The sequence below is a fragment of the Poecile atricapillus genome, chromosome Z, assembly GCF_030490865.1.
Source record: "Poecile atricapillus isolate bPoeAtr1 chromosome Z, bPoeAtr1.hap1, whole genome shotgun sequence".
Taxonomy (NCBI): Eukaryota; Metazoa; Chordata; class Aves; order Passeriformes; family Paridae; genus Poecile; species Poecile atricapillus.
The window spans coordinates 137,490,822-137,513,731 of record NC_081289.1 but is presented as its reverse complement, the minus strand read 5'-3'; the positions used below and the strand labels follow the sequence as shown (position 1 = coordinate 137,513,731).

At 49.7% G+C, this 22,910-nt stretch overlaps 1 protein-coding gene across 5 annotated transcripts in view; it reads left to right on the top strand.

Annotated features, from left to right (window-relative positions):
- CNTFR (ciliary neurotrophic factor receptor) overlaps positions 1-22,910 on the top strand; it is a 202,549-nt gene that overhangs the window by 10,039 nt on the left and 169,600 nt on the right. Inside the window, exon 1 of one of the 5 annotated variants that reach the window (XM_058827918.1) lies at positions 1,623-1,664. The exons of the other annotated variants lie outside the window; for them this stretch is intronic. Within the exon in view, the coding sequence (XP_058683901.1) occupies positions 1,638-1,664 (27 nt within the window). The 5' untranslated portion in view covers positions 1,623-1,637. Of the gene's footprint in view, positions 1-1,622; positions 1,665-22,910 lie in introns of those variants that run through there. 5 annotated transcript variants of the gene reach the window in all.

Genomic DNA, 22,910 nt, shown 5'->3' with positions numbered 1-22,910 from the left:
GTTGCTGCTGTCTGCCTTGGGGACAAGCACAGACTTGTGTCTCCAGCTGGAAGTCAGCTTGGGGAGTGGAGAAACCTCCACAGAACATGCATTTGCAAGCCCTGGTGTGTCGCAGTCCCTCCCAGGCAGTCACAACCTCCTGCCACTGTGTGAGTGGGAAGGCTCAGTGCCTGTTTCCTGGCATGAGAAGAGGATGTTGCTTACCCTGCTCTGGAATAGGGAGCCAGGGGTGGCTGCAGGCACTGGAGCTGCAACCAGAGCCATCCCTTGGTCCCAGCACCAGCAGCCAGCTCCAGCTTTAGTCCTTGGAGCATTTCTGAGGGCTCTGTGCAATGTGGTTTTAACTCTATCCCTTCCTCTTGTGCAAGCCTCCTCCCTGAATAGGCACAGTGACAAAGTCAACCCTGAGACAGCTGTAGGTCTCTGGATTTTGCCAGGCTCTCACCTTCCACTTTACATTCCCCAGACCCTTCACAACTGGGAGCTGTCTCAGCTGTCCCTGAGCAGCATCCTTCAGCAAGGATGGCAGTTCCAGAGGGTCCCCTGTAACTCAGTGGGGTGCTGCCAGTTTAACCTAGCCAGTGTCCCTCTTGCAACCCCAGCTTTGCCTGTGGGGGATAACAAGCAGCTGCTAGACAGCAGAGACACAGACTGACCTGCACCTTGGCTTTTCAGGGCAGAATCAGGGTATGGGGATGAAGCAAGGCTGTGTGACACAAGTACTTACAGCATTGGCTTCAGTGACCAGAAAAGATAGAGGTTGCTCTTGTCACCCAGACAAGGAGACAGAGGAATTTATTTAATGTTCTGACTCCTTTCCAGAACTAGCTCTGGTGCCTCAGCAAGAGGCAGCTCTCTAAAACTAAGATGAAAAGCAAATTTTCCTTTTGCTGTGTCCTGGACAGTTAACCCTTTCAGCCATCCCATGTCCAGATGGTGTTAATGGGCTCTACAGAACTCAGGATCATCTCTCTGGAGCCACTTTTGGGCATGGCCATGTCCACAGAGCAGTAGTGCAGAATCTTTCCATCTGCAGTTTTGGGATCTGCCCTGGGTAGAGCCTCTGCCTCAGTACTGCTCAGTTTGAAAGCCCAGCCTGATCACTTTCCCCCCAACAATTGCTGCTGTGGACATTAATTTTTCCCAGATTTTCCCTTCCTTTTGAATATCTCTGTAATGGATCATTTTTCTTGCATGTGTTAGCTGGTATTTTCCCAAGGCTGAAACTTGTGCTATTTCCTGCCTGTCTTTCTATGTTTTCTCTTGCTCCCTCTTCTGTCATGCCTAAAAGCACCTTGGGCTTTTTTCTGCTCACTTTGGAAGAGACTGCCCCTCTTCTTCTGAAAGCTCATAAAATGGGAAGAAATGGCCATTTAAAATGTGAGGAATCCTGTCCATTCACATTGTGCTTAGCACCTACCCAGCTGGGGATAAGTGTCTCAAGACTCCTGGGGTGGGAGGATAAGTCAGGTGTTTTGTGGGTGGGGAGAGCCTTGCAGGGCAGGAGCAGGCTGCTGAGGCTGTCAGCAGTTTGCCAGGGCTGCGAGGTGAAGCTCCTGGCTGCAGCAGTGATGGGAGGGGATCTGGGAGCTCCTGTACCAGGAGGTCTGAAGAGCCACATATAATGGGTGCTGAGGATGAGGCGGCAAGGTCAGGCTGGATGGGTAAGAGGGGTGTCTTCTCTCTGGTGTTGTAGCTGGGGTTTCATGTTGGGAAGCAGGGTGTGTAAAAATTAGTCAGTTTGTCCCTTGGCTTAGTGTTTTTCCACCATTCTCTGTGGAATTTCCCAAGTGGAAACTTACTTCAGGCTTGAAGTCACCCCAATGCATTTTGTTTGTCTAGCTGTGGCTTCTGTTCAAGCTGAGGCTGTGTGGGGAGTGTGTCTTAACTTCTTTTTTAATGTCTCCTTAGTTCTATGCCCCTTAACTGATATTTGTAGTCTTTTATCTCTTCCAGCTGCTGCACTTGTCTCTTCTGAAGGAGAGTGGTGCTGCAGAGAATGGGACTGGATTGCTGCAGATCCCCAGGCCCCGAGCTGGAGACAGAGCATCTCCATTGTTGGGTCCTCTTGCTTTGCCCTGGTCCTCATGCTGTGCTGTGGCATTTTTAGAAGCCGTGAGCAGCCCTGTTTGCAGGGGGAGGCTTACACACGGCTCCAAGAGGATGGAGTGGAAAGGTGTCTTTACCTGTCTGGAACAATGAGCCCCTTGGTGCACATTTTTTTTTTTTTTTTTTTTTTTTAAGACCTTACCTTCTTTATACCCTGTATCAAAGTAGCAGGAAAATACTGCTTTTCCCAAAGCCAGGTACCAGGGGACCACCGCCTCATGCTATAAGCTCAGGAGTCAGACAGCAGCTTAAAGACTAAATATATCTGCCTCTGCAGCTCTTGGCTTTTACAAAAATAAATCTTAAGGAGGTAACTTTTTGCTGTGCAGTTCTCAGGGCTGGCTCTGCTGTGGTTTCCACTGAGACAGCATTTGGCTAACACAGCTAACCATGAGTGAAACAGGCCTGGAGCTGTATAGAAAGTGATTAAGATAAGGCAGGGTTATGATTTGCCTGTCTGATCCTGAAGCTTTGTGCATTATTTAGTGTGTGTAGCAGGAGGTCAGTAGCCTCCTGATAATTTTCATTAGATTAGTCAGGCAGGATAATCACCTGCTCAGGAAAAAACCAACTCGACACTGTCTGTTCAATAGTTGGGGTTTAACTGAAAATAAATAGTCTTGTAATTATAAGGACATTGTGAAGGTCAAGAGGCTCAAAGATTCGCTTTCTTTCTTCCTCTGGTGTGTTTACAGAGATCCTGGAATTCTTTGTGAGATTTTTCTTTTTTTCCTCCCTTAAATTCAAACCGAGATCTTCAGGGCTCTTAAAAGAAATTCAACACTTCCACAGCAGTGGACGTGAGTGGTGTTGCAATAGCCAAGTGGTACTTGTGCCCTGCTGCAGCTGAGTGACCCCATGCTAATGAGCAGAGCACTCACAAGCGAGCTGGGAGTGTGTGCAGCCAGCCCGAGCAGATCTACAGCAGAGTAGAGATGCTCTTCCCTCCTCCTCTGGCCTGACTGTGGGATGCATCCAGCCCAGAAGACTGGGCCCTGGCAAGGAGGCAGAGATTGTCCCCTCCCTGGGAGCACTCAGCCCAGCACGACTGCCCCCGTTGAAATGAGGGTGTGCATTATCTCCCGTGGGTGACTTTGCTGCTGTAATTAGCTGAGGCTTTCAGAAAGCCCAGGAAGGAAGAGATGGGAGTGAAGCTGATGCCATGATCAGTACCAGTGGGCTCTGCAAAGGGTACTTTGCTAAAGAAACAGATAGGTTACTAAAGCTGGGGGTGGTGCTTGTGCAGTGCCAAAATGCCTGCCCTTTTTCACCTTAGAAGGGGTTGTGCTTGCTATTTATCTTCTTCATACAACAATAAAGCCCAGAGGGACCTCTGTAATCTTCTTAATCTGTCCGGCTGCAGGACTGGTGCTTGCTGGGTGAGATCTGGGAATGGCTTGCAAGTGCTCAAGGTATATTCAGAGGTGGTGGTATTAGCCCAAGGTGATGAAGAACTTGCTGTGTCCATGCAGGTAGCTTTGGTTTGAACCAAGCAGCGGAGTTGGAAGCTCTCAGCTCTCTGTCCTGAGCTCAGCTGCGAGCCAGGAGAGCTGCAGGGAGCCTTCAAACATGGTAACCTATATGGCAGAAGAGGCAGGGTTTGCATGCTTGTGCTGGCTGTGCACGTCTACCATGGAAAAATGGAGCTGATGTTGTGGCCACATGAGCTAGCTAGTGCCCCGAGTCCTTGCTGCTTTTGTTTTGTTCTGTTCCCAGTCTAATTGCTCATAAGTGGGGATTCTTGTCATCAGAGCTGGTGGGGCTTGTGCTCAGCCCATCCTGACTAAGAATCTGCTGCTCTGGCTCCCTGTCACGGACTTTGATGGATGCCCAGGGAAAGCGAGGGCATGGCTCGGTCTGATGTGCCAAGTGACTGATGGTGTGGTCTGATGACTGATGCCACACGTCCACAGCCGGCTCGCGGGTGCTCCTCGCTCTTCCTCCACGGGAGATGGGAGGAGAGGGGGCTGCCTTGACAGCTTGCTTTGAAAGCAAAATTACTCCAGGGCTGGATTTCTTCTCCCCTCTTCCCATCATCTTCCCCCCCCCCCCCCACCCCCACCCCCTCCTTTCTTTTTTGCTTGACAGAAAAAGCATAACTCGTCTTTAATTGGTGCTTTGTGCCTGTCTCCTGACAGAACTCAGCAGAGAGGGGGCTGGCTGGATCAAAACAGCTTGAAGTTGTGAGACTGTTATACGTCTGGCCTCCCTGTTTAAAACAAAAAAACCCTAAACTTTTATTTCTAGCCTCCCCTCCCCACTTGAAGCCAGTTCCTTGTGAACCATGAAACCAGGCAGTGGATGCTGTTCCAGGCGCTCCTCAGACATCCCATCGAGGAGCCTGACTGACGCGGGGAGCACGCGGCTGAGCACGGCACACCGTGCACTTGACCTTCTCCTGAGCCTGGGGTTTGGAGCATCTAATTGGCATGTGCGTGGAAGGTTTCAGACCACTTCATCATCTTTACAAATAAGACCTGCCAGTGCCTGAAACGCAAAACAAACGTTGCATGGCGGATCAGGCAAGGAAGAGGTCTGCGCTCCTCAGGCAGCGCTGCAGCGTGGTGGCAGCAGGGGGAACAGGCCTGGCCATGAGCTTGTTCAGCAGGGAGCAAGGCAAAAGCAGGGTTAGAGCAGTGCCCCTGGGCCCTTTGACTGCCCTGTTGTGGTTTCCCTCTCTGCTGAACATCTGCAATTAAAAAAGGCCAGGTAATATCTTCTGGGGGTGGGTGGGGTGGTGGGAGGGAGACCATGCCCTTGTGATGTCTTCAAGCTCCAACTCTGGCAGAAAACAGCATTATGAGACTCACTGGAGCTTTGCAGGCTGGGCTCACCATGGTCTTTTGCAGAACAAAATCACAGAATCATAGAATGGTTTGGGTTAAAGGGACATTAAAGGTCATCTTGTTCCACCCCCATGCCATGTGCAGGGTCTCCTTCCACTATCCCAGGTTGCTCAGAGGCCCATCCAGCCTGGCCTTGAACACTTCCAGGGATGGGGCAGCCACAGCTTCTCTGAGCAACCTGTGCCAGTAGCTCAGCATCAAATAATTTGCTGCAAGATGTGGCTCCTGCCTGGCTGAGCACTCCTCTCTCGAAGGCACTCCAGTTCCTCTCCTGGATTTCTGGAAGAGGCTTGGGTGTCTCCTAATGCTGCTTGTTCCTGCCCTACCTGTTGGGGTGGCTTCCAGGGACATAAGACATAGACTAGGTGTGTCATTGAGGTCCTTTCCAATTGGGTCTGTCCCTGTGCAAGATGAGGACAGCAAGAAAATCAGTTGCTTGGAATTGTTTGTTTGTTTCTACTGTGGAATTTTTCAGGTGTTTCTGCCCTTCCCCAGCTAGAGGCATCAGACATCAGGGCTAAGACATCAACTTGCAAATAGTTCCTGGCTGGAGACTCTGCTGGGCTGTTCTCCTAACTCTGCTTTTAGTGCAGACCAGCCCTGGTGCAGGTGGGGCAGAGGTCATTGCAAGTGGCTTTACAGAAGTTACTTGGTCCTTTCTGAGGCGTCAAAGCAAACCTGAAGCTGGGGCCATACTGATAGGTGTTTGTGGGGCTCCTACTAGGATGATGGGAGCAAAGTACAAAGTGATTTGTCGCTAAATATTGGGCAATTCCATGGGCATCTTCAGGAGCTATGCCACTGTTGGTAAATCAGCACTTTGGGGGAAAGGGGGTGCTGGGAAGAGGCTTGGAGGAGGATGCAAAGAGGGGAGTATCTGCAGCTGGAGGCTGGTGAGGTCTGAGCAGGGCCTGTTAGCCTGAGGAAGGTGCAGCAGTGAAGGGCATGTGCAAAAGTGGGAGCCTGGAGGAGAGGGGTGCAATCAGAGGGGTGGAGTGGTGTTATAGGTGGTGTCCTTGAGCCAGGAAAGCACCATGGTGAGCACCTGATGGTCAGGGTGAGAATATAGTTGCTGTGGAGACTTCTGGAGAAAGAACTGGTAAATTGGCTTATGCTGGGCTGAACTGGAAGTGACAGCTAGGTCTCCATGAGGAGAAGTCAGACTTATGCTGCTGCAACTACTTCACACAGCCATCAAAGGGCTGTGAGCAGGGTCTTCTCAATATTTGGTAGGTGTTTGAGTACAGAGGAGAAGGGAAAGAGCTGAAGCTGAGTCCTGGCTGGATTGATGCAAGTCCAAAGTCACACCACTGCCTGTGGTGAATTGTAGTATTTCAAAGATCATACCCCCTCTTGGGACAGGCAAGGAAGGGAAACAACACCTGTGAGAGATGAAAGCCCTGATGGGCTGCATGTGTTTGGGATGTTTAGATTGTGGACAGGGCTGGAAGCCCAAAGGAATAGATATTTGAGGAAAGCAGAGCCTTTGAGCTTGTTTCTTATTATAGTCTTTATGGGAGCTTTGGACCCTCTTATGGAAGGGAAGAAAAAAAATATGTATCAGTTCCATCACAGTCAAATCCTTATTTGCCAAATAATCATGTCCATGGCTGTCTTCACTCTGCATTGCAGGATTTTTCTTCACTTTTTTGGGGACTGTTCCAGGCATTCTCCCCCATGGGTGGTCTCTCTCATCCCATCCACAATGCTTCTTGCAGCCATCCCAGAGCCTTTCCCAGCTTGTTCTCTGCTCTGGGATGAGAAAGGCATTGACACTCTGGATTGTTCTTGTTTCTGAATTTGTAAAGTCTATTCAGCAGATCAGTATTTCAGACCCTCCCCGGAGCTGGCTGTGTGGGAGAAGCTTGGAGCCCTATTTGGGAGCCACTTCTGTCCCACTTTTAGTTCCAGGTCTGCAGCCTCGGGGCTGCCATCCCACCACACCAACAGATCTGCTTGCCCTCCCCAGGGATGTCTGGAGAAGAGCAGAGCAAGGTTCTGTAACCTGGTAGTTCAGGTAGCAATGCAGTCTTTTTTGCTTTTCCTTTTACTTCAGCTTTAGTTACTGTTTTCCTGTCGGTGGAAAATAATCAGTGTATACCTGTTAAGTTCCTGAGAGGTCTTAACCTTATTTCTAGGCTGGAAATACCATGCTCCATGTGTCAGAAAATGAGGGCTGCAGTAATCCCAGCACTGCCCTGTCACCTCTGGGGAGCAGCCCACTGCTTCTGCACCACAGTTGCTTTGTTGGTGTCCCCTTGTTCTTGCTGCTAGGTGTGTGATGGACAGTGGCTCCTCAGCCCTGAGTCTGGAGGAAGGAAAGCGGGGCAGAGCAACGTCCTCCAGCAGAGGAGGTGGTGGTGGGAGCTTTTGGCACTGTGCTCTGCTCTGGGGGACAATTTTCTGCCCCTTCAGCCTGCTGAGAGCTCAACCTGCTGCAAGCTCCCGATGTGTGCGCCAGGTGGGGAAGGTGCGGAGGCTAGAGGAGGGGATGGCCTCCTCCTGGATCCTGGATCATTGCAATCGGTGGATTCAAGGCTGGGGAGGGAGTCCCTCTTGCAGAGTTAGCTGGGGAGCCCTAATTGTCCCTCTTCCCAAGGCTCCTCCGCGTGTTAACGACCTGTAATGGGACGGGTTGTGCTAGCCCATTAAGCCCCAATGGGGTCCTTGTCGACTTAAAAGTGTGAGGAATTTCACTCAACCATGTTAAAACACTTCCACCCCCTTTAATAGCTTCACGCATTGATTCAACCCTGTGGCACCTGGGGTTATTGGCTGGGGAAAGCCATCTGGCTCTCCCCAGCCTCCTGCCCTGCCTTCGCGCAGCTACTTTGGCCATCATTCGCATTTCTGAGGGATCTTATTAGCGGGAGGGCTGCTCTAGCTCTTGCCTTTGCAGTGCTCCTGGTGGCTGGCTCGGCGCAGTCGGCGTGGGAAGCAATTTCCCTCCCATCGCACTGAGCGTGGTCTTGCTTTGCTGCTTTTAATGAGAGTACTTTTGCCCTGGCTTGTGTCAGCTGCAGCCCACCTGTGCTGCCAATTACTCCGGCGAATCTGGTGTGACCTGCCGGGCTGGATGTCCGAGGTTTAAGTGTTTCTGAGCTGCAAGGTGTGAAAAATCTCACCAGAGTTGAAACAGCGGGGTGGGGGAGCGGCTTTCTGGGTTATGAAAGACCTGAGGACATGCTGGTATCAGGTGCTGTTGATCTCCGGGGAATTTAGAGAATCAAGGGCTCGGTAATTGCAGGCATGTTGCCAGCATGTTGAGAAAGAAATTCTTAATCACAGGCTGTGTGCCCTAATTCTTTATTATTATTATTTTTTTTCCTAGTAATTGAATTAGGTAAATGTGTATTGTAACACCTCGCTGGGTAGGCTGGAAAGGGTACACACACAGGCTTGAGGTGTGCCTGTGTGCAAACAGACCGACAGGGCTCTGTGGGAGCGGCAGCGGTGGTTCTGCTACATAAACACGATGCATCTGTCACACATTTCCCTTTTCTGGGAAGCTGGCATGCCAGCCCGCGTGTGCCTTGCTCACGGTGACCCAGGCACCGTCTGAGATCAGCTCTCTGCAGTGCCCACGTAGCTGAGACTTCCTTCTGGCTGATGCCTGATGCTCCGATTCGTTCCTGTGTCCTTGTAAAAACTGTTGTTATTGTCATGGTCAGAGTCATTGCAGGGCATGTTTGAAGGAGAGCATTGGCTGGGCTGGTGTTAGCCCAGATTTGTTTTTTATCTTGCAAAAGGCAGCAGTGGGGTGTGGAAGTGGGGGTAGCTGGGTTAGTGCTGGGGAGTAAACCCTGTCTTGGGGCTCAGTGTCCCTTCTGTTGTTTATGCACCAACAAGCAGCTCCTCTGTGTAAATACACTGACGCCTGAGGCACGCATTTAGAGTTTCAGCTGGTTTGAGATCATCTGATAGGGCCCAGCAGCTGAAAGTTGGGAGAAGATGCAGCATTTTGGATGCTGGCTGGGCTCTGCAGTGGCTTGGAGGTGCTGTGGTCCCAGCTTGGTGCAGAGCAGGAGGCACAGTCCACGGGGAGAGCAGTCCCTGGCAGCACAGCTGCAGGTCAGACACGTGGCAGCAATAGCAACTCATGGCAGCTGTAACTTTGTCCAGTTTTCTGATGTTGGGAAGAGCTCATCCATAGCAAGCAGCTCTCAAAAGGCTCCACCAGGTACTTGGTGAATTTTAGGGCAGGAGTTCTGCTGGCTCTTGCCTTCTGTGGGATCAGCTGTTGGTCTCCATGTATCATTCAGAAGTCGTGTGCTCCCTGATAAATACTTCTGGAGTTAGATGCAGGGAAGAGAGCTACAAATATTCAAGGTGGGGCAATTACAGGGAGAGCAGTGAATGAATGAAGAGGGGTGTGCAATCTCCCTCCCCAGCGCAGGGAGGGCAGGAGGGATTGATACATTTAAATGAAATGGGAAGATAACTGTTGGTGAAGTGAAATTTGTTTCAAAGGCTTTAACCTTCTCTGGACACCTGTGGTACAGCCTAGCCTGGGACTTTTCTTTCTTGGCAAAGATATGTCTTGTACATGGAAAGCTGGTCTGAGTGACCTTCTGCGTCTGGCTGTCAGAGGAAATGTGCTGAGTCGAAACAAGCGTTCCCAGAGCTGAGTGCTCAGGCTCGGGGTCTGTTTATCTCCATGCTGAGATGCTGGGGTTGGCAACCGGGCTGTGGGTCCTTCTCGAGTGCCTGGGCTCGCTCCCAACCCAGGCGGGTCAGGCCACTTGTGATATGAGCTTCCTTCTGACTCTGAAGGTCAAATGGCTTGCAGCAGGGTGACAAAGGAGCCCTTGATTTCAAAGAGATTGTTCTTGTGCCTTGCCCTAGGAGAGGTCTCATGGGCCGGGGTGCACGCTGGCTGAAAGGAATGCTTAAAATGTTCTTTCTTTGCTCCTGTCAAAAGCCCTTGCAAATGTGAATCAAAATATCTGCCCCAGTGCTTTCCTGCTGCATGCTTTAGGCTGGTTTATTCCTTGAGAATGGCTTAGTCAGTGCAGCCAAATGTCCCAGGGTTCTGTCCCTGGCAGTGGACAGTAGTGGACATGCGAGGAATGGCGTAACAACAGGGTGAGCATGCACTGTAACTCCAGCCTTTGACAGTCTTAAAAGTAAAGAGATTTTTTGGTTTTCTACCTGTGCTCTGGATTTGTCTAAGTGCATGAATTCTAAGAAAGCAAGTCCTGATCACCCACAGCATCACCACACTAGCCACCCACTCTTGGGAAGAGCTGAGGACCTGGCTGAGCTGGCTTTTTCTCCCTCTTTCTTTGGGGGCTCAGCTGCTGCCAGGGTTGAGATGGAAACTCATCCCTCACACTCCACCACTGCAAAGCCTGTATTTTCATACCTGCAGCTGCAAGGTGCCCTCCAGCAAGGCTCTGTGCTCTGAGGAGCCTTGGTGATGCTGTGCACCCCAGCTTCATGCTGCATCCCTCCTCTGCCTAGACATGCCTTGTCAAGCATCTCCAGGCACAGGTTTTATGCTGTATGACAGTAATCTGGTTGTACATCTTCAGCACTGACTGATGTGTGACAGCTGTAAGATCAAGCACATCCCAGCTGCACCTCAGAGGTTTTCCCTGTCCCTTTCTGTTCTTGGTGCTTTGTTCAATTACATCTCTGCAATAGAGCAATTGAGGGTGCTCATACTGGGCAAATAAAATGTCAGCATTTCGGCCTGAAAAATACCTCACAGAGTTCTCTATGCAACTTTAAATTCAGAAGGAGAGCCCACGAACTGGCAGCACCAGTTCTGGTAAGCCTTTGGCAGTCCCCTTGTGATCCGTATCAAAAGGGTCATGAGTGACTTTGGCATGGCAGAAAGTTGTGTTAGGGATAGAGCAAGGTTGTGATCACTGGGTTGATCATCCCGCTTCAGTCCATTGCAGATGAGGTGTTAATTACTGTCGTCATGTGTGAATTGCAGGCAATGTTCAGGTGCTGGGAGGCAATGACTCTGCTTATTGGTGGCAAAGTGCTTGCCAGTTGGAGCAGCGTGGCTGTATTGCATTTGTAGCCTGATCCAAAGGTTTCCTGCTTCGCTCCCGCTGCAAGTGTGGCTTTCTACCATCTGCTTGCCCTTGAGCTGCAGAACACGGCTCTTGGCCGGGGCAGTGATGCGCAGGGATGTTTGCAGAGCAGGGATGAACTGCGTTTTATCCAGAGGGGAAAACACCAGCAGGAAAGATGCTGAGTACTCCCAGCTCTGCCATGTGCCTTTTGTGCTTCACTGGGAGCCATGCTCAGGCAGATGGGGCTCTTTTGGTGTTGCTCCCCAGCCGAATGTAGTTCCTTGCTCCTTGTATAGACCCTGGCAGGCTGCTTCCATGCTTTCAGCTTAGGATAACCCTCACCAGGACCTAGCCTCCAGAGGTGGTGCATTGTAGCCTTGGTAGCAGTATGCCTACATTCTTGTGCTGACTAAAAGCTGAGTGGCTGTAGCTCTTTCCTTACAGAAGAAGTAAAGGACCTGCTGGCTGGTGCTCCCCACGGTGGGGCAGGGTCTGAGCAGCCAGTGGAGAGTATGTTCCTTTCATGGCATCAAGCCTTGCACATTGCTGTTACATCTGGCTGTGAAGCCTTTGGGGGATCTCTCTGCTCTCTGTGCTGTGTAACACAAAATCCAATCTACTTAAGATGCAGGTCTGAATCCACTCTCTCCACGCTGCAGCTCTGGGTCACAGATGGTCACTTAAAAATCACAGGATTCCATTTGCCTTGAACTGAAGGAGGCTGTTTGACCCAGAGCCTCAGACTGAGATGCTGCACAGGCAGGTGAGGGAGGGAGATGTTTTTTTTTTTTTAACCTCTTGTTCTTTGTACCGTTCCTTTGAAATGATCCAAGCTATTTAGGGAGTGGATGGTCAGAAGGCTGGCAAGGATGGGAGAATGAGGATGAACTGTCACTTGGTGATGGTCCAGAGTACCCAAGGAGCTTATACAGGGCTGTCCAGAAGTTCCTGCTGGCGGAAGATGAAGTGTCTGTGCTGTCAACAGCTGATGGAGAGCCCCACTCTGACGCCTCCCTGTATCTGCTGGGCCAAGTAACCTTCCCTGGGAGAAAGGGACCTGCCAAAGAGTACTTTTGCTTTCCCTTCTGCTGTTTGCCACATTTGGATTTGGGATTTGAATTTGCACTTGGTTTCAAAGCTGCCACGTTTCTCCAACGTCTTCCAGCTCCTGGGGTACAGGCATGAGTAAGCCCACCCAGTGCACCTGCTTCACCCCAGTGCTCCCCTGAGAGCTGAGAGGTGTAGGACAGTAAAGGCACAAGCTGCAGAGGAGCTGGCTGGTGTGCTTTGATCTTTCCCTCTTAAGCCAATCATGCAGCTGATCAGCAATCCTGGCAGGTTCCTTGTGACCGGGAGTGAGAGTTTCATGGCAATGCAGGGAGAGGAGTGCAGAAGGTTTGAAAGGACACTGGGAGGTCAGGGCGCAGATCCAGCTGAGGGTAGTGTCACCCCAGGCTCTCCCAGGTGATGTGCAGGAGGATATTGCTGTGGTGTGGGCTGGTTGCTGTGATTCCTCTAACAGGACTTTAACACGGTCAGAGGCACTTAAGAATTAGGTATCTGACCCTAGACAGAATTCTCAGTGCCCTGTCATGTCTAGGCAGGCCTGAGGACAGCCTGGCAAAAGCTTACCTTGTGGCACTGCACAAACTGGGTTGGTTTGAAATACTGTGGAAGGAAGTAAGGAAATCTCCCCTCCTGTGTTTTTGGTTTTTTTTCTTCTCCAAATCCTCTTCTAATCAGAGGGATTAGGCTGATTGCTGGCATGGCAGTACTCTGTCCAGATGATAGCTTCCATTCTTTTGTTTTAAGCAATGGAAAGTACCAGCAAGAAGTCTGTTTGCAGGAAGTTCATTAAAAACCAAAATTGTCTGATACCACTGCCAAAGCTGGTGGTTTCTCATCTGCCCTTTGGTTGTAAAAGACCTTAGGCCAGCAGGACCTCAGGTGGAACAAGCTCCTGGTTTAGTGCTTGAGTGCACAAGGACACTTGTCCTGCTGTTAAGGCCAGGGTCTGTGCACATCATCTGCATTCTGTGCATCGAGGAAAACAGTGGGACTTTTACAGACCCTTGTGGTAAGGCCTTCTTTCCTGGTCTTGCGATGGCCATAAAGATCTGAACCTTCAGGACTGCATTCCCCAACTTTTAAGGGCCTTGTCTCTTATGACAAAAAACCATGGGCTGTTTTACCATATAGTCCAACATTTCTCTGCTCACAAACCTGCTCTCCCTCTCTACAGCTGTTTGTGTGTGTAAGTGTTGCTGTGTGGCTGTGAGGTTTTGTCTTTGCAGCAGTTTTTGGGCTGATCAGTGATGCCTTCAGTGTCTTGGGTTGAGGAATGCTGGTCCTAGGGAGTGACATGCTGCTGCACAGGGCTGGGAAGGGGCACCTGGAATTTGTCTCTTCCCAGCCTGGATTGCATTTCTCTCTTCTTGTTTCAGTCAGTAATGCCTGACTGAGCTCATCTTGCTCGGGAGAAGTTTGTGCCTGCCTTGCCAGTTCTGAGCCCTTCTAATACGCTTCCCCAGGCATTTATTCCTGTGCTCTCTCCACAGCTGTCACCAGCTCAGAGCACAAACATCTTCAAGATTGAATGCTCTCATGTTATCATTTGGAAATACATGAGCAAAAAAGATTTTTGTAGGAAATGATAATGACCTTGATGTGTTTGCAGTCAGTGAGACATCAAACTGCCTCTTCTGGAGTTCCTCTTGTGTGAGCGAAGCCGAAGCCTTTCTTTCAGCGAAGGATCTCTTGGTTGGTGACACATTTTAGCAATACCTGTAGCCACCAGCCTTCTGTGATAGTTATTTGTCCTGGGAGGTGAACCTTTTCTTGATTCAGGCATGTTCTTACTGGGGATATTTCCCTAGGAAGGGAAGCTGTGGGGAGGAGGGGAAGGGTTTTCTTCTCCCTGCACCCTAAACTCGGTCTCTGAAGCATCCTGATGTTTCTTTAACATCCTGATGTCTCTCTAACAGCTTGGATGTGCTTGTGCTGTGGGTTGCAAACAATGGTGTGGCGGGTATGTGTTTACTCTGCCATTGCTCCTGGAAGCCTGGCTGTGCCAGAATCCAGCTTCAGACTGGCATCTGGCTGGCCCTCTGAGCTGTGCCACTGGCCAGCAGACTTCAAAGCTGGTGGCCCATCGGGGCGCAGTGCAGGAGCTTCTCTTGGCACCTCCTCTGATGCACTTGGCTGCCAGCTCCGTGGTGTCTGCCATCCCTGCTTGGAGGGGACAGGCGTGCTGAGGGTTTGATCTTGCCAGCTGCTGGCAGCAGCACATTTTAATTTCCGTAATGGACCTGGTTCCTGCAGAGATGGTCCGGAGAGAGATAAATCACACGACTTGGAAAAGAGAGGTTGGGGCACCAGGTGAAGGAAGAGCCCATCTAGTTCCCATCCAGTTTCTTCCTCTGTTTCTTGTCTTTGCCAAGGCAGACATGCTTCCTGCATTCCTGGATCCTCTCCAATATCTTGTAGTTTACCAGGCTGGAGATGGTATAAATCACATAATTCACAAATGGAGGGTGCTGAACCAGAGCGTTTCCTGGCCCTGATGGCAGCAGGGAGGGAAGAAAAGGAGCAGGAAGGCTGAAGAGAGGAGGGATTGATATTTGAGTGGGTGGGAGATGGTTTCTGGGTAGGGTGAATGTGAAGAAAGCAGGAGTCTGATTCTCCACACAGAGAGACTGTTTAAAGGAAGGTGCTGTGTTACTGCTGCTTCCCATCACACTTTCCCCATCTGTCCCCACATTTGTCACAGCAGCTGCAGGACTGGAGGTGGGAGATGTTTCCAGATCTGTGCCTCCCACCATCCCTCTGAGGAAAACAGCACTGCTGGGGATAGTTCCATATGCAGTTACCCTCTGTCCAGGTTGGCCAGACCTCTTCTGCTTCCTTGATTGAGACTAATGCTCTTAAAAAAAAAAAAAAAAAAAAAAAAAAAAAAGCAGTCTGATTTTAGTATATGGGCTGTGTGTGGCATCCCTTCTGGATCTTCATGGCTCTTCTGGCAAAGGGCACCTTGAATGTGGTCCCAAAGCAGATATTTTCCCCCTAAGTCTTCTTGCTTATCTACTTTTTTTGCTGCTTTTCTTCTAATGCCTTGCTGCTGAGCATAGGCCTTTCTGCAGGTAGCTGGAGAAACGTGGTCCCTGAACACCTTTTTGAAAATTCTTCAAGTGGGGAAGAGCTGTGAGATGTTGGGGTGGGACAGCGAGTGGCCTGTGCCCAGGTGTCTATCCAGTCACCTCCTGGGAGGCTCCAACCAGCCACAGCAGCAGAGCAGAAGCAGACAAAGCTTAGCAGCAACTAAGTTCATGTGTAATGGCAAAAAAACCAAAACTAACCAAAAAAAACTCCACCCAAAATCTTAAGAAAATGGCAGAAAAGGAATAAATACTTCTTCCTTTTTCTAAGTAATCATTTTGTTAGACTGATAAGTGAGGTACTGTTGGCAAGATTAGGAGGCAACCTAAAGGAGGGCAGGGAAAAACCTAAAAAAATTAATAGATGAGAACCAAACTCTGCTTCTGATACCCTAGGACTGCCCAGTTAAATTCATTCTCTTGGGTGAGCTCAAGGAAGCAACTTCAGCTGTGCAAATACCCTAGGGCTTTGATATCCTGGCATGAGCACAAGCCCATGTGTCATTGCAGGTCCTTCAAGAGCTTCTAGGTGGTTTTGGTTTGGTTTTTGTGCACACCCAGCAGCAGTTCTGCCCCTTATCCCTGTGCTGCACTTTTCCTGTTTGCTTGGAGCTGATGGAGACCAGAATGCGCCTCACAGCTTGTAATGAGCATGGATAATACAGATCAGAAGTGCTCTGGGAAATTATGTTTTCCTTCAATTATATGTGCTTGTTACTTGTGGCAAGGGCAGGAAGTGTCCCTGAAGGTGAAGGGTGGGTAGAGTTCATGCAAAACCAAAACAGCCTTTTCTGGATGTTTCTTCTAGTCTTCCCTCCCTCCTGACGAAGGTTTCTTTGCCCTGGTGCCCAGAGGCTACACTTGTTCTCCAGCCTCCACCAGGCAGGCAGGAATGGTTGCAGATGAGCACCTCAGGCAGTGGAGAGGGAACACACAGCATACTCTGCTTGCTGCCCTGCAATGAGTTGCCTTCCTCTCTCCAGACATGGTTTTGTTTTGGCTTTTTTTTTTTTTCCTTCCCCACTCTTGTTGTATCTGCACAGGCTCTAAATCTTTCCAGGCAGTGCCTCTTGCTGTGTGAGCAGGGTTGGAGCTGTCAAAAACTCTGGGAATGCTGCAGAGACACAACTGCAAATGGACAGTGGGGTCAGGATGGCTCAGCCCTGACCCTGCTGATGTTGAGTGGCAGCACTGCAAGCACACAGGAGTCTGGTGACAAAAAAAAACTTGTATTGGTTCTAGCTGCCTTCAGGAGACCATGATTGGAAGGCAGTGACGAAACAGTGAAGGATGGTTGTGGAAGAAAAAAATGCCTGGGGCAGGACTCTCACTGTGAGGTTGTAGGAAGCTTTATATCCTGAGAATACTGTGCCCAGTTGCATTTTTAGGTTAGTAATTCTGCACCTGGGGAAACTGAAGTAGAAAGTGGACTTGAAAATGGGAGGCTCTCAAGGATGTGAAGTTGCCCTGGAGAAATTCATCAGGAAGAGAACTAGGAAAGGAAAAAATTGTGAGAAGACATACCACAGTGAGGGATGTAAAATGAAGAAGTGTGCTTATATGGGGATTTCTGCAGGCCTGGAAAGAACAGTAAAACTATTAGAAACTCATGTGGAAGGATGCTGCTGGATGCCAGAAAGGACTGTGGATGCTCTTGAGTTCACAACGGGATGAATCTCTAAGTTATGGTTGGAAGTGTCTGCGGTGTATGATCTCAGCCTTTCCAGCTGGTGAAGGAAGGAAGGAGAAAGGCTTTTCCACACTACTGCCAGCAAGAAGAAAATAGGAGACAATAGGTCCATTAAATAGAATTGTGTTTTCACCTATTTCTTTCCCTCTCTCAAATGATTGAGATCCTTGCCATCTCTTTATACCTGTCTGTAGCAAGACTAAAAAAGCCTAAAGATACATGGAAGATTGGGAACAAAACATCACTATACAGAAATAGCTATTAAAGAAAGTTTGAGGGTACTTTGCAAGCATCTCAAATGCTTGGCTAACCTCAGTAAATACTCTTCGGGGCATTAGGGGAATTAATGATGGAGTGTAAATAACTGTGTCCCTTTGCTTTAAAAAAAGAAGGTAGTCTGGTGCCAGAGGTGTTGACAGTGCAGAGGATGCCCCAGTCTGAGTGGCAAGAAGGGCTCCCAGTGAGTTGTTCCCATCTCCATATGCAGTGGTGTAATGTCTCTGCAGTCTCATGTGCGGGTTCAGCTCCAGGATGCATCTCTGAAATGGGATTACAGCCCCAGCGTGAAAGATCTGTGCCATTTATTACTCAGCTCAAAGAGGCATCCCAGGCAGCCTTGCCTTAAAGGTGAAGTGAGCTGCAGCTGGAGGGAGGAGTAAAGACCAGGCTTTGGTGCTGCAGATGAGTTTTAGAGTTACAGAGTTTCCCTGACAAAATTGGTTTCACAATGGAAGCAGGAATGGGACAGTGAGACTTCAAAGTGATGTGAAACACAGGCAATGGCTGTTCTGACCTCTTGAGGTTGCTGGTCTGTCCAAAGTGATCCTCCCCTTGATCCAGTGAGGATAGCTGACTTGCATTTTAAAAGCAATATAATCTGCCTTCTCTTTTTCCACTGGCCTGACTCAGAGAACATGGGCTTCTCCTCTGGCAAGTCTCGTACATGTGACATGAAGAGATAAAGGAAGGTGCAGAGGGACATCTCAGGGTGGGCTCTCAGTAGATGCCCTTGGTGTTGTGATGCAGGTTGGCTTCTGGTTAATCTTTTTGGGTGGTCCAGGGAAGGGGACTAGGGCATCTCCAGTACTCAGCTGCTCTCCTCTCTTACAGCTCAGGCCCTAATGGGTGGGGTGGCATGCAGTTGCAGCTGAGACCTGGGCATAATTCTTGCCTCCCCAGCCTAGTTTGCCCTCTTTAAGTGACCCACAAGCAGAGTTATCTCCTTTGCCTTTGCTGCAGCCCTGGACAAAACCCCCACTGCCAGCAGAAATCTCCCTGCACTTTTTGCAGGGGGTGATTAAGTCCTCTCCTGATCATCTCCTGGCTTAGTTGAACCAATTGAGCGCTCAAGCCTGTGTCTGCACAGCAGGCTTTCCAGTTCCCAATTCATTCTCCTAATTCTTTTTGGAAGCTGTTCCACTTCCACAACCTCTTTTTTTCACAAGTGTGGACACCAGCACTGGAGGCAGCAGCCAGGAATAGTCTCACTGTGCTCTAGCAAGATCTAATACTAAGCTCATGCTGTTAAGGATACTCCCTGGTGTATGCAGGGCATTTTTTTCCCTTAATTATATTACTCGCGCTTGAACAGCCTGACTTGTATGTAGGAGCCTCAGAGGAGATTTGGAACGGCATTTTAGGATATAGGAGGCTTGTTTAGGTTAACAAGTGGACTGCAGTATTTGATTGTGCTGGCATAGATGGTGCTCAGCCTGGAAGAGGAGCTTCAGCAAAGGGGACACAGCAAGGAGAGCCAGTTGCCCTTGTGACACTGGGTGTGCAGCAGATGCAGCGTGGCAGAGTTTTGCTTATGCCATGGCCTCGGGTCCGAGGGTAGGGATGAAATAGTGATGATTACTTGGGAGGATCGGTTTTCCGCTGAGCAAGTAGGTGGAAAGTCAGGCAACAAAATTAGCTGAGTACACAAACAGTGTGGGCTGGACGAAGTTCTCTCCCCTGGGAGAGATTAAGGCATGTGGTGTCTTACGTAGCAGCGATGGCCCGTGTGCGCTCGCCGTGCCTTGGCGCTCTGAGCTGACAGTTGTTGAGCTGTTGGCTTTGTGCTCTGTCCTCATCACTCCCAGTCCCTTTCCGGTGACCAGCTGGGGTAGAATATCTCCTGACACATGCTCAGTCCTTCTTGCTGCTCCTTTCCCACAGGTGGTTGAGCATCCTGCCCTCCATCCCTGGGGCAGCTGAGCTCAGTTTTGCATCTTGCAAAGATCTTGGATCTGTATGTGACTGTCAGGGTGTGAATGGTGCCATGGTAAAGACAGGACTCTGTAAGCCCTGTGCCCTCTGGTTTGTGCCAGCTGAACTTTTAACAGCAGAGGCTGTACCTGTGAACATCATGTGAGACTTCAGAAATAACTGTGATTGCACTCAGACTGTGTCCCTGAGCTGCTGGGTGCAAATGTCAGCACACCCATGAGCATGGGAGCAACTGGCATCTCTCTCAGCTTCTTCCTGGACACACAGGATCACAGAGAGGAGGTGATAGGTGCAGCTGAGCATAGCAACAGAAGTCTTCAGATCCTCAGCTGTTTGTCACCTGGAAGCATGGAAATCAGCATGTTCTTGGTCCTGGCAGCAGGCTGGTGTGCAGCGATTTTCCTCGGATCACTGTAGCCGTGATGTGGCAGCTGTGGCTGACCTGCAGGTGTTAGCTGTTTCCACTCTGGTAACATCATATCCAAACTCCATGAAACAAACAAACAAACAAATAAAAATTGTTGCATATTTGGGGTTTTTTTTGGGTTGTATCTGCCTCTTGGTGTCAAAACACCTTAGGAGGTGGTAACTTTTTTGCAACAAAACTTGATACAGGAATGGAAAACTTCCAGCAAAGTCTTAATCTTACTTTATTTCTGAGGAGGATGAGAGCTCTTTCCCCGAACCTATCTAACAGGACGTAGATAAACACTTGGCAAGGTCTGAATGTAAAGTCCCTTGGTGGGTCAGAATTCACGGTACATGGTAAAGCAATAAGAGGCTTGAAGGTGTCTCAAGTGGCATTGCAAGTAATCTCTTTAATTCTGCTTTTAATTTATATCTGCTAATGAGCAGGGAGGAGTGGCAGAGGCCTTAAATTCATCTTGTGTAACTTGGAAAAGAGAATGAAATTTGAGGAGCAGCCAGAAAAAAAAAAAAAAAAAAAAAAAAAAGGCAAGGATGTGAAAAGACTGCAAGGAAACCAAAACAAGAGAGGATGAGAAATGAAAACTCCAGGCTACTGCAGGAGGGAAATTAAATCCTAAAGTGTAAGGAGTTTGGATGTTTCCTGTGCTGAAAGCATCAGACTTCAAGCATTTTGCAAATGGAGTCCAGGGGCCAGGTTTCCTTCTGCATAGTTTGGTGTGCACCATGCTGGGTTCCCGTCAGCTGCCTGGCTCCAGATGTACAATTGCCCTGCTTAGGCAGGAGTGGGGATGGGAGGAGAGCTCTCTGGTGGTCTCCTTTCTTGGTGTGCATCCCTGGGGACTCTTCCCTGCTCTGAGGCTGCTGGTGTCTGGGCAGAAGGTAACACTGTGGGTTTTCCAGGTGCTTGCAGATAGCAGTTTGACCTGGTTCTCTGGCTGGTTTTAGGTAAAAGGGTCACTCTGACTCACATGCTGCTGCTTTGGCAGCATTTATCACATGGCCAATAACTTTGGTGTCTTGTAGCTCCTTTGTCTCAGGTGTGTATCACCAGAAAAGCAATAAAGAAGGAGCAGGGGCTATGGGAGGAACAGGTCTGGGTTTTCTCTTCTCTATTTCTTGCCTCAAATTCAGTTTGAGAAACCCTAAGGAGGTGCCTTGAGGTGGAAAACACATATTGGAGAGGATTGGAATTATGTTTTGCTAGATACAAAGGTGGCTTGTGGCTCTGGCACCAAAAGTCAGAAAAAAAACCCAGGCTGTGCAAGCTGGGGGAGCTTTTGCTTTGTTCCCCACTGACCCACTGAGTGGGGCTTTGGAAGCAGGCACCCTTAAACACAATTTTATATCTGTCTTCTCATGGCTGCCTCTGGACAAGGCAGATGTTGAATTACATTGCTTCCCCCTCGTGTTCACCTGCAGACCTCCACAGCCTTGGCTAGTAAATTACCAGCCTAAACTTCTCCACAGGAAACTGCAAGGTAAGTAAATATTCCCTTTTAGAAACTTCTTTCCCGGTTGAATTGACTCTCTTGGTACTTTCATGCATTTTAAGAAGTCAGAACAGTTCACAATTGAAAACAAGCGATGTTTAGCTCCTGTGAAGGGAAATAGTCAGGTACCAGAAAGACTGTCATTTTCACCATGCTCTTACAAAGGAGGGTGTTACAGTAAGCTCGCTTATTTCACTGGAGGAGAATTCAGCAGGCTTGACAGAAACCGGATGAGACAGGCAGGGTAAATGGATTTTGCTGGGCGAATTGAAAGCAAAGAAACACGCACGTGTGATGGCTGGTCAGGAATTAACTGGGTCTTGCAGAAACCAGGAATGAATTAGGGACAGAGAACTAGGAAGCCCTGAAACAACATCTGTCCAGCTATGTTTAAGATCTCTTCACCTGTGGTATGACTCCAGCGGCAGGATGCAGTGAGCCAGGTTGAACTGTCTCTCTGCATTTTGGCTCTCCATGGGCTGGGAAGGGTTGAGCTCCAGTGCTGCCATGCTGGTGTAAGGTAAGTCAAGGGGGCTTCCTCCAGGTGCAGCATCCCATGGGGTCAGCATCACCTGCTGGAGGTGGCCAGGAGCTTGTGAGAACCACTGGGACAAAGAAAAAGGTTGGATGTCTCCTAGTCCTTGACCCCTGGGGGAGGAGTGATACCCAGCCTTGCTTGCAGGGGCGGGAGGTTCTGCAGTGTTTTCCCACTTCTGGAGGGTGATGCCCAGTGAGCATGGTGTGGGGATTACTGTATCCCTTACTAGCACTTGTTCCCTGCTCCCAATGCAGCATTAGCAAGGATCCTTCTGCTGGAGTGGGACTCTGTCCTGTCTTGCTCACAGCTGTGTGGAGGGCTGGGGAGATGGGGCACTGGAGTGGTGTACAGCATCTTATCTGTGGCCTCTTCTGCAACGGCTCACTGCCGTAACATGAGAACAAGGCTCCTGTCCCACAGCCCTGCAGGCTCTGAGCAAAATTACTTGTTTGCACCATTATAGCTACTAAAAAAAGAATCTTCCAGAGCTGGGAGTGTGGGGATGTATTGGATTTGTGTGCAAGGCTTTGGTGGTGGGGGTGGGAGCTGCGGAGGTGGTTTCTGTGAGAGGATCTGCCAGAACCTTCCCCTGTCTGACAGTAACGGCTGGCTCCAAGACAGACCTGCCACTGGCCATGGGCAGGCCCACCAGCAACTATGGTAGAGATTCTGGGGTAACAGATTTAAGAAATGGGGGGAAAAATTGCAGTTGCAGCCAGGAAAGAGAGGAGTGAGGGCATGTGAGAGTGACATCTCTGTAGACAGTGCAGGCCTGGAGAGAGGAGGTGCTCCAGGTGTCAGAGTAGAGATTCCCCTGCAGCCTGTAGTGCACCAGGGTGAGGCAGCTGTGTCCCTGCAGCCCTTGGAGGTCCATCCTGGGGCAGACATCCACATGCATTCTGTGGAAGACCTCACCATAGCAGGTGGAAGCCCAAAAGGAGGCTGTGACACCATGCTGAAGCAGGCTCCTAGCAGCACCTGTGGCCTATGGAGACGAGCCCACACCAGAACAGGTTTGCTGGCAGGACTTGAGACCCTCTGGGGAACCCGTGTTGGAATAGTTCCTGACCCTTTGGAGGGCTGTTCCTGACCCCATGGAGGGGACCTGTGCTGGAGAAGTTCATGAACTGCAGCGAGTGAGATGGACTCACACTGGAGAAGTTTGTGTAGGACTGACTCCTGTGGTAGGAAGCCCACTCAGGAGTGTGAGAAGAGCGTGAGGATTGCAGCCTCTAAGGAGGAAAGAGCAGCAGAGGCAATGTGTGAGGAACTGACTGCATCCTCTAATCCCCATTCCCCTGAGCCTCTGTAAGAAAGCAGGTAGAGAAAATTTGGAGTAAAGTTGAGCCCAGGAAGAAGAAGGGAACCGAGAGGAAGGTGTTTTAAGATTTGGTTTAATTTCTCATTACCCTAC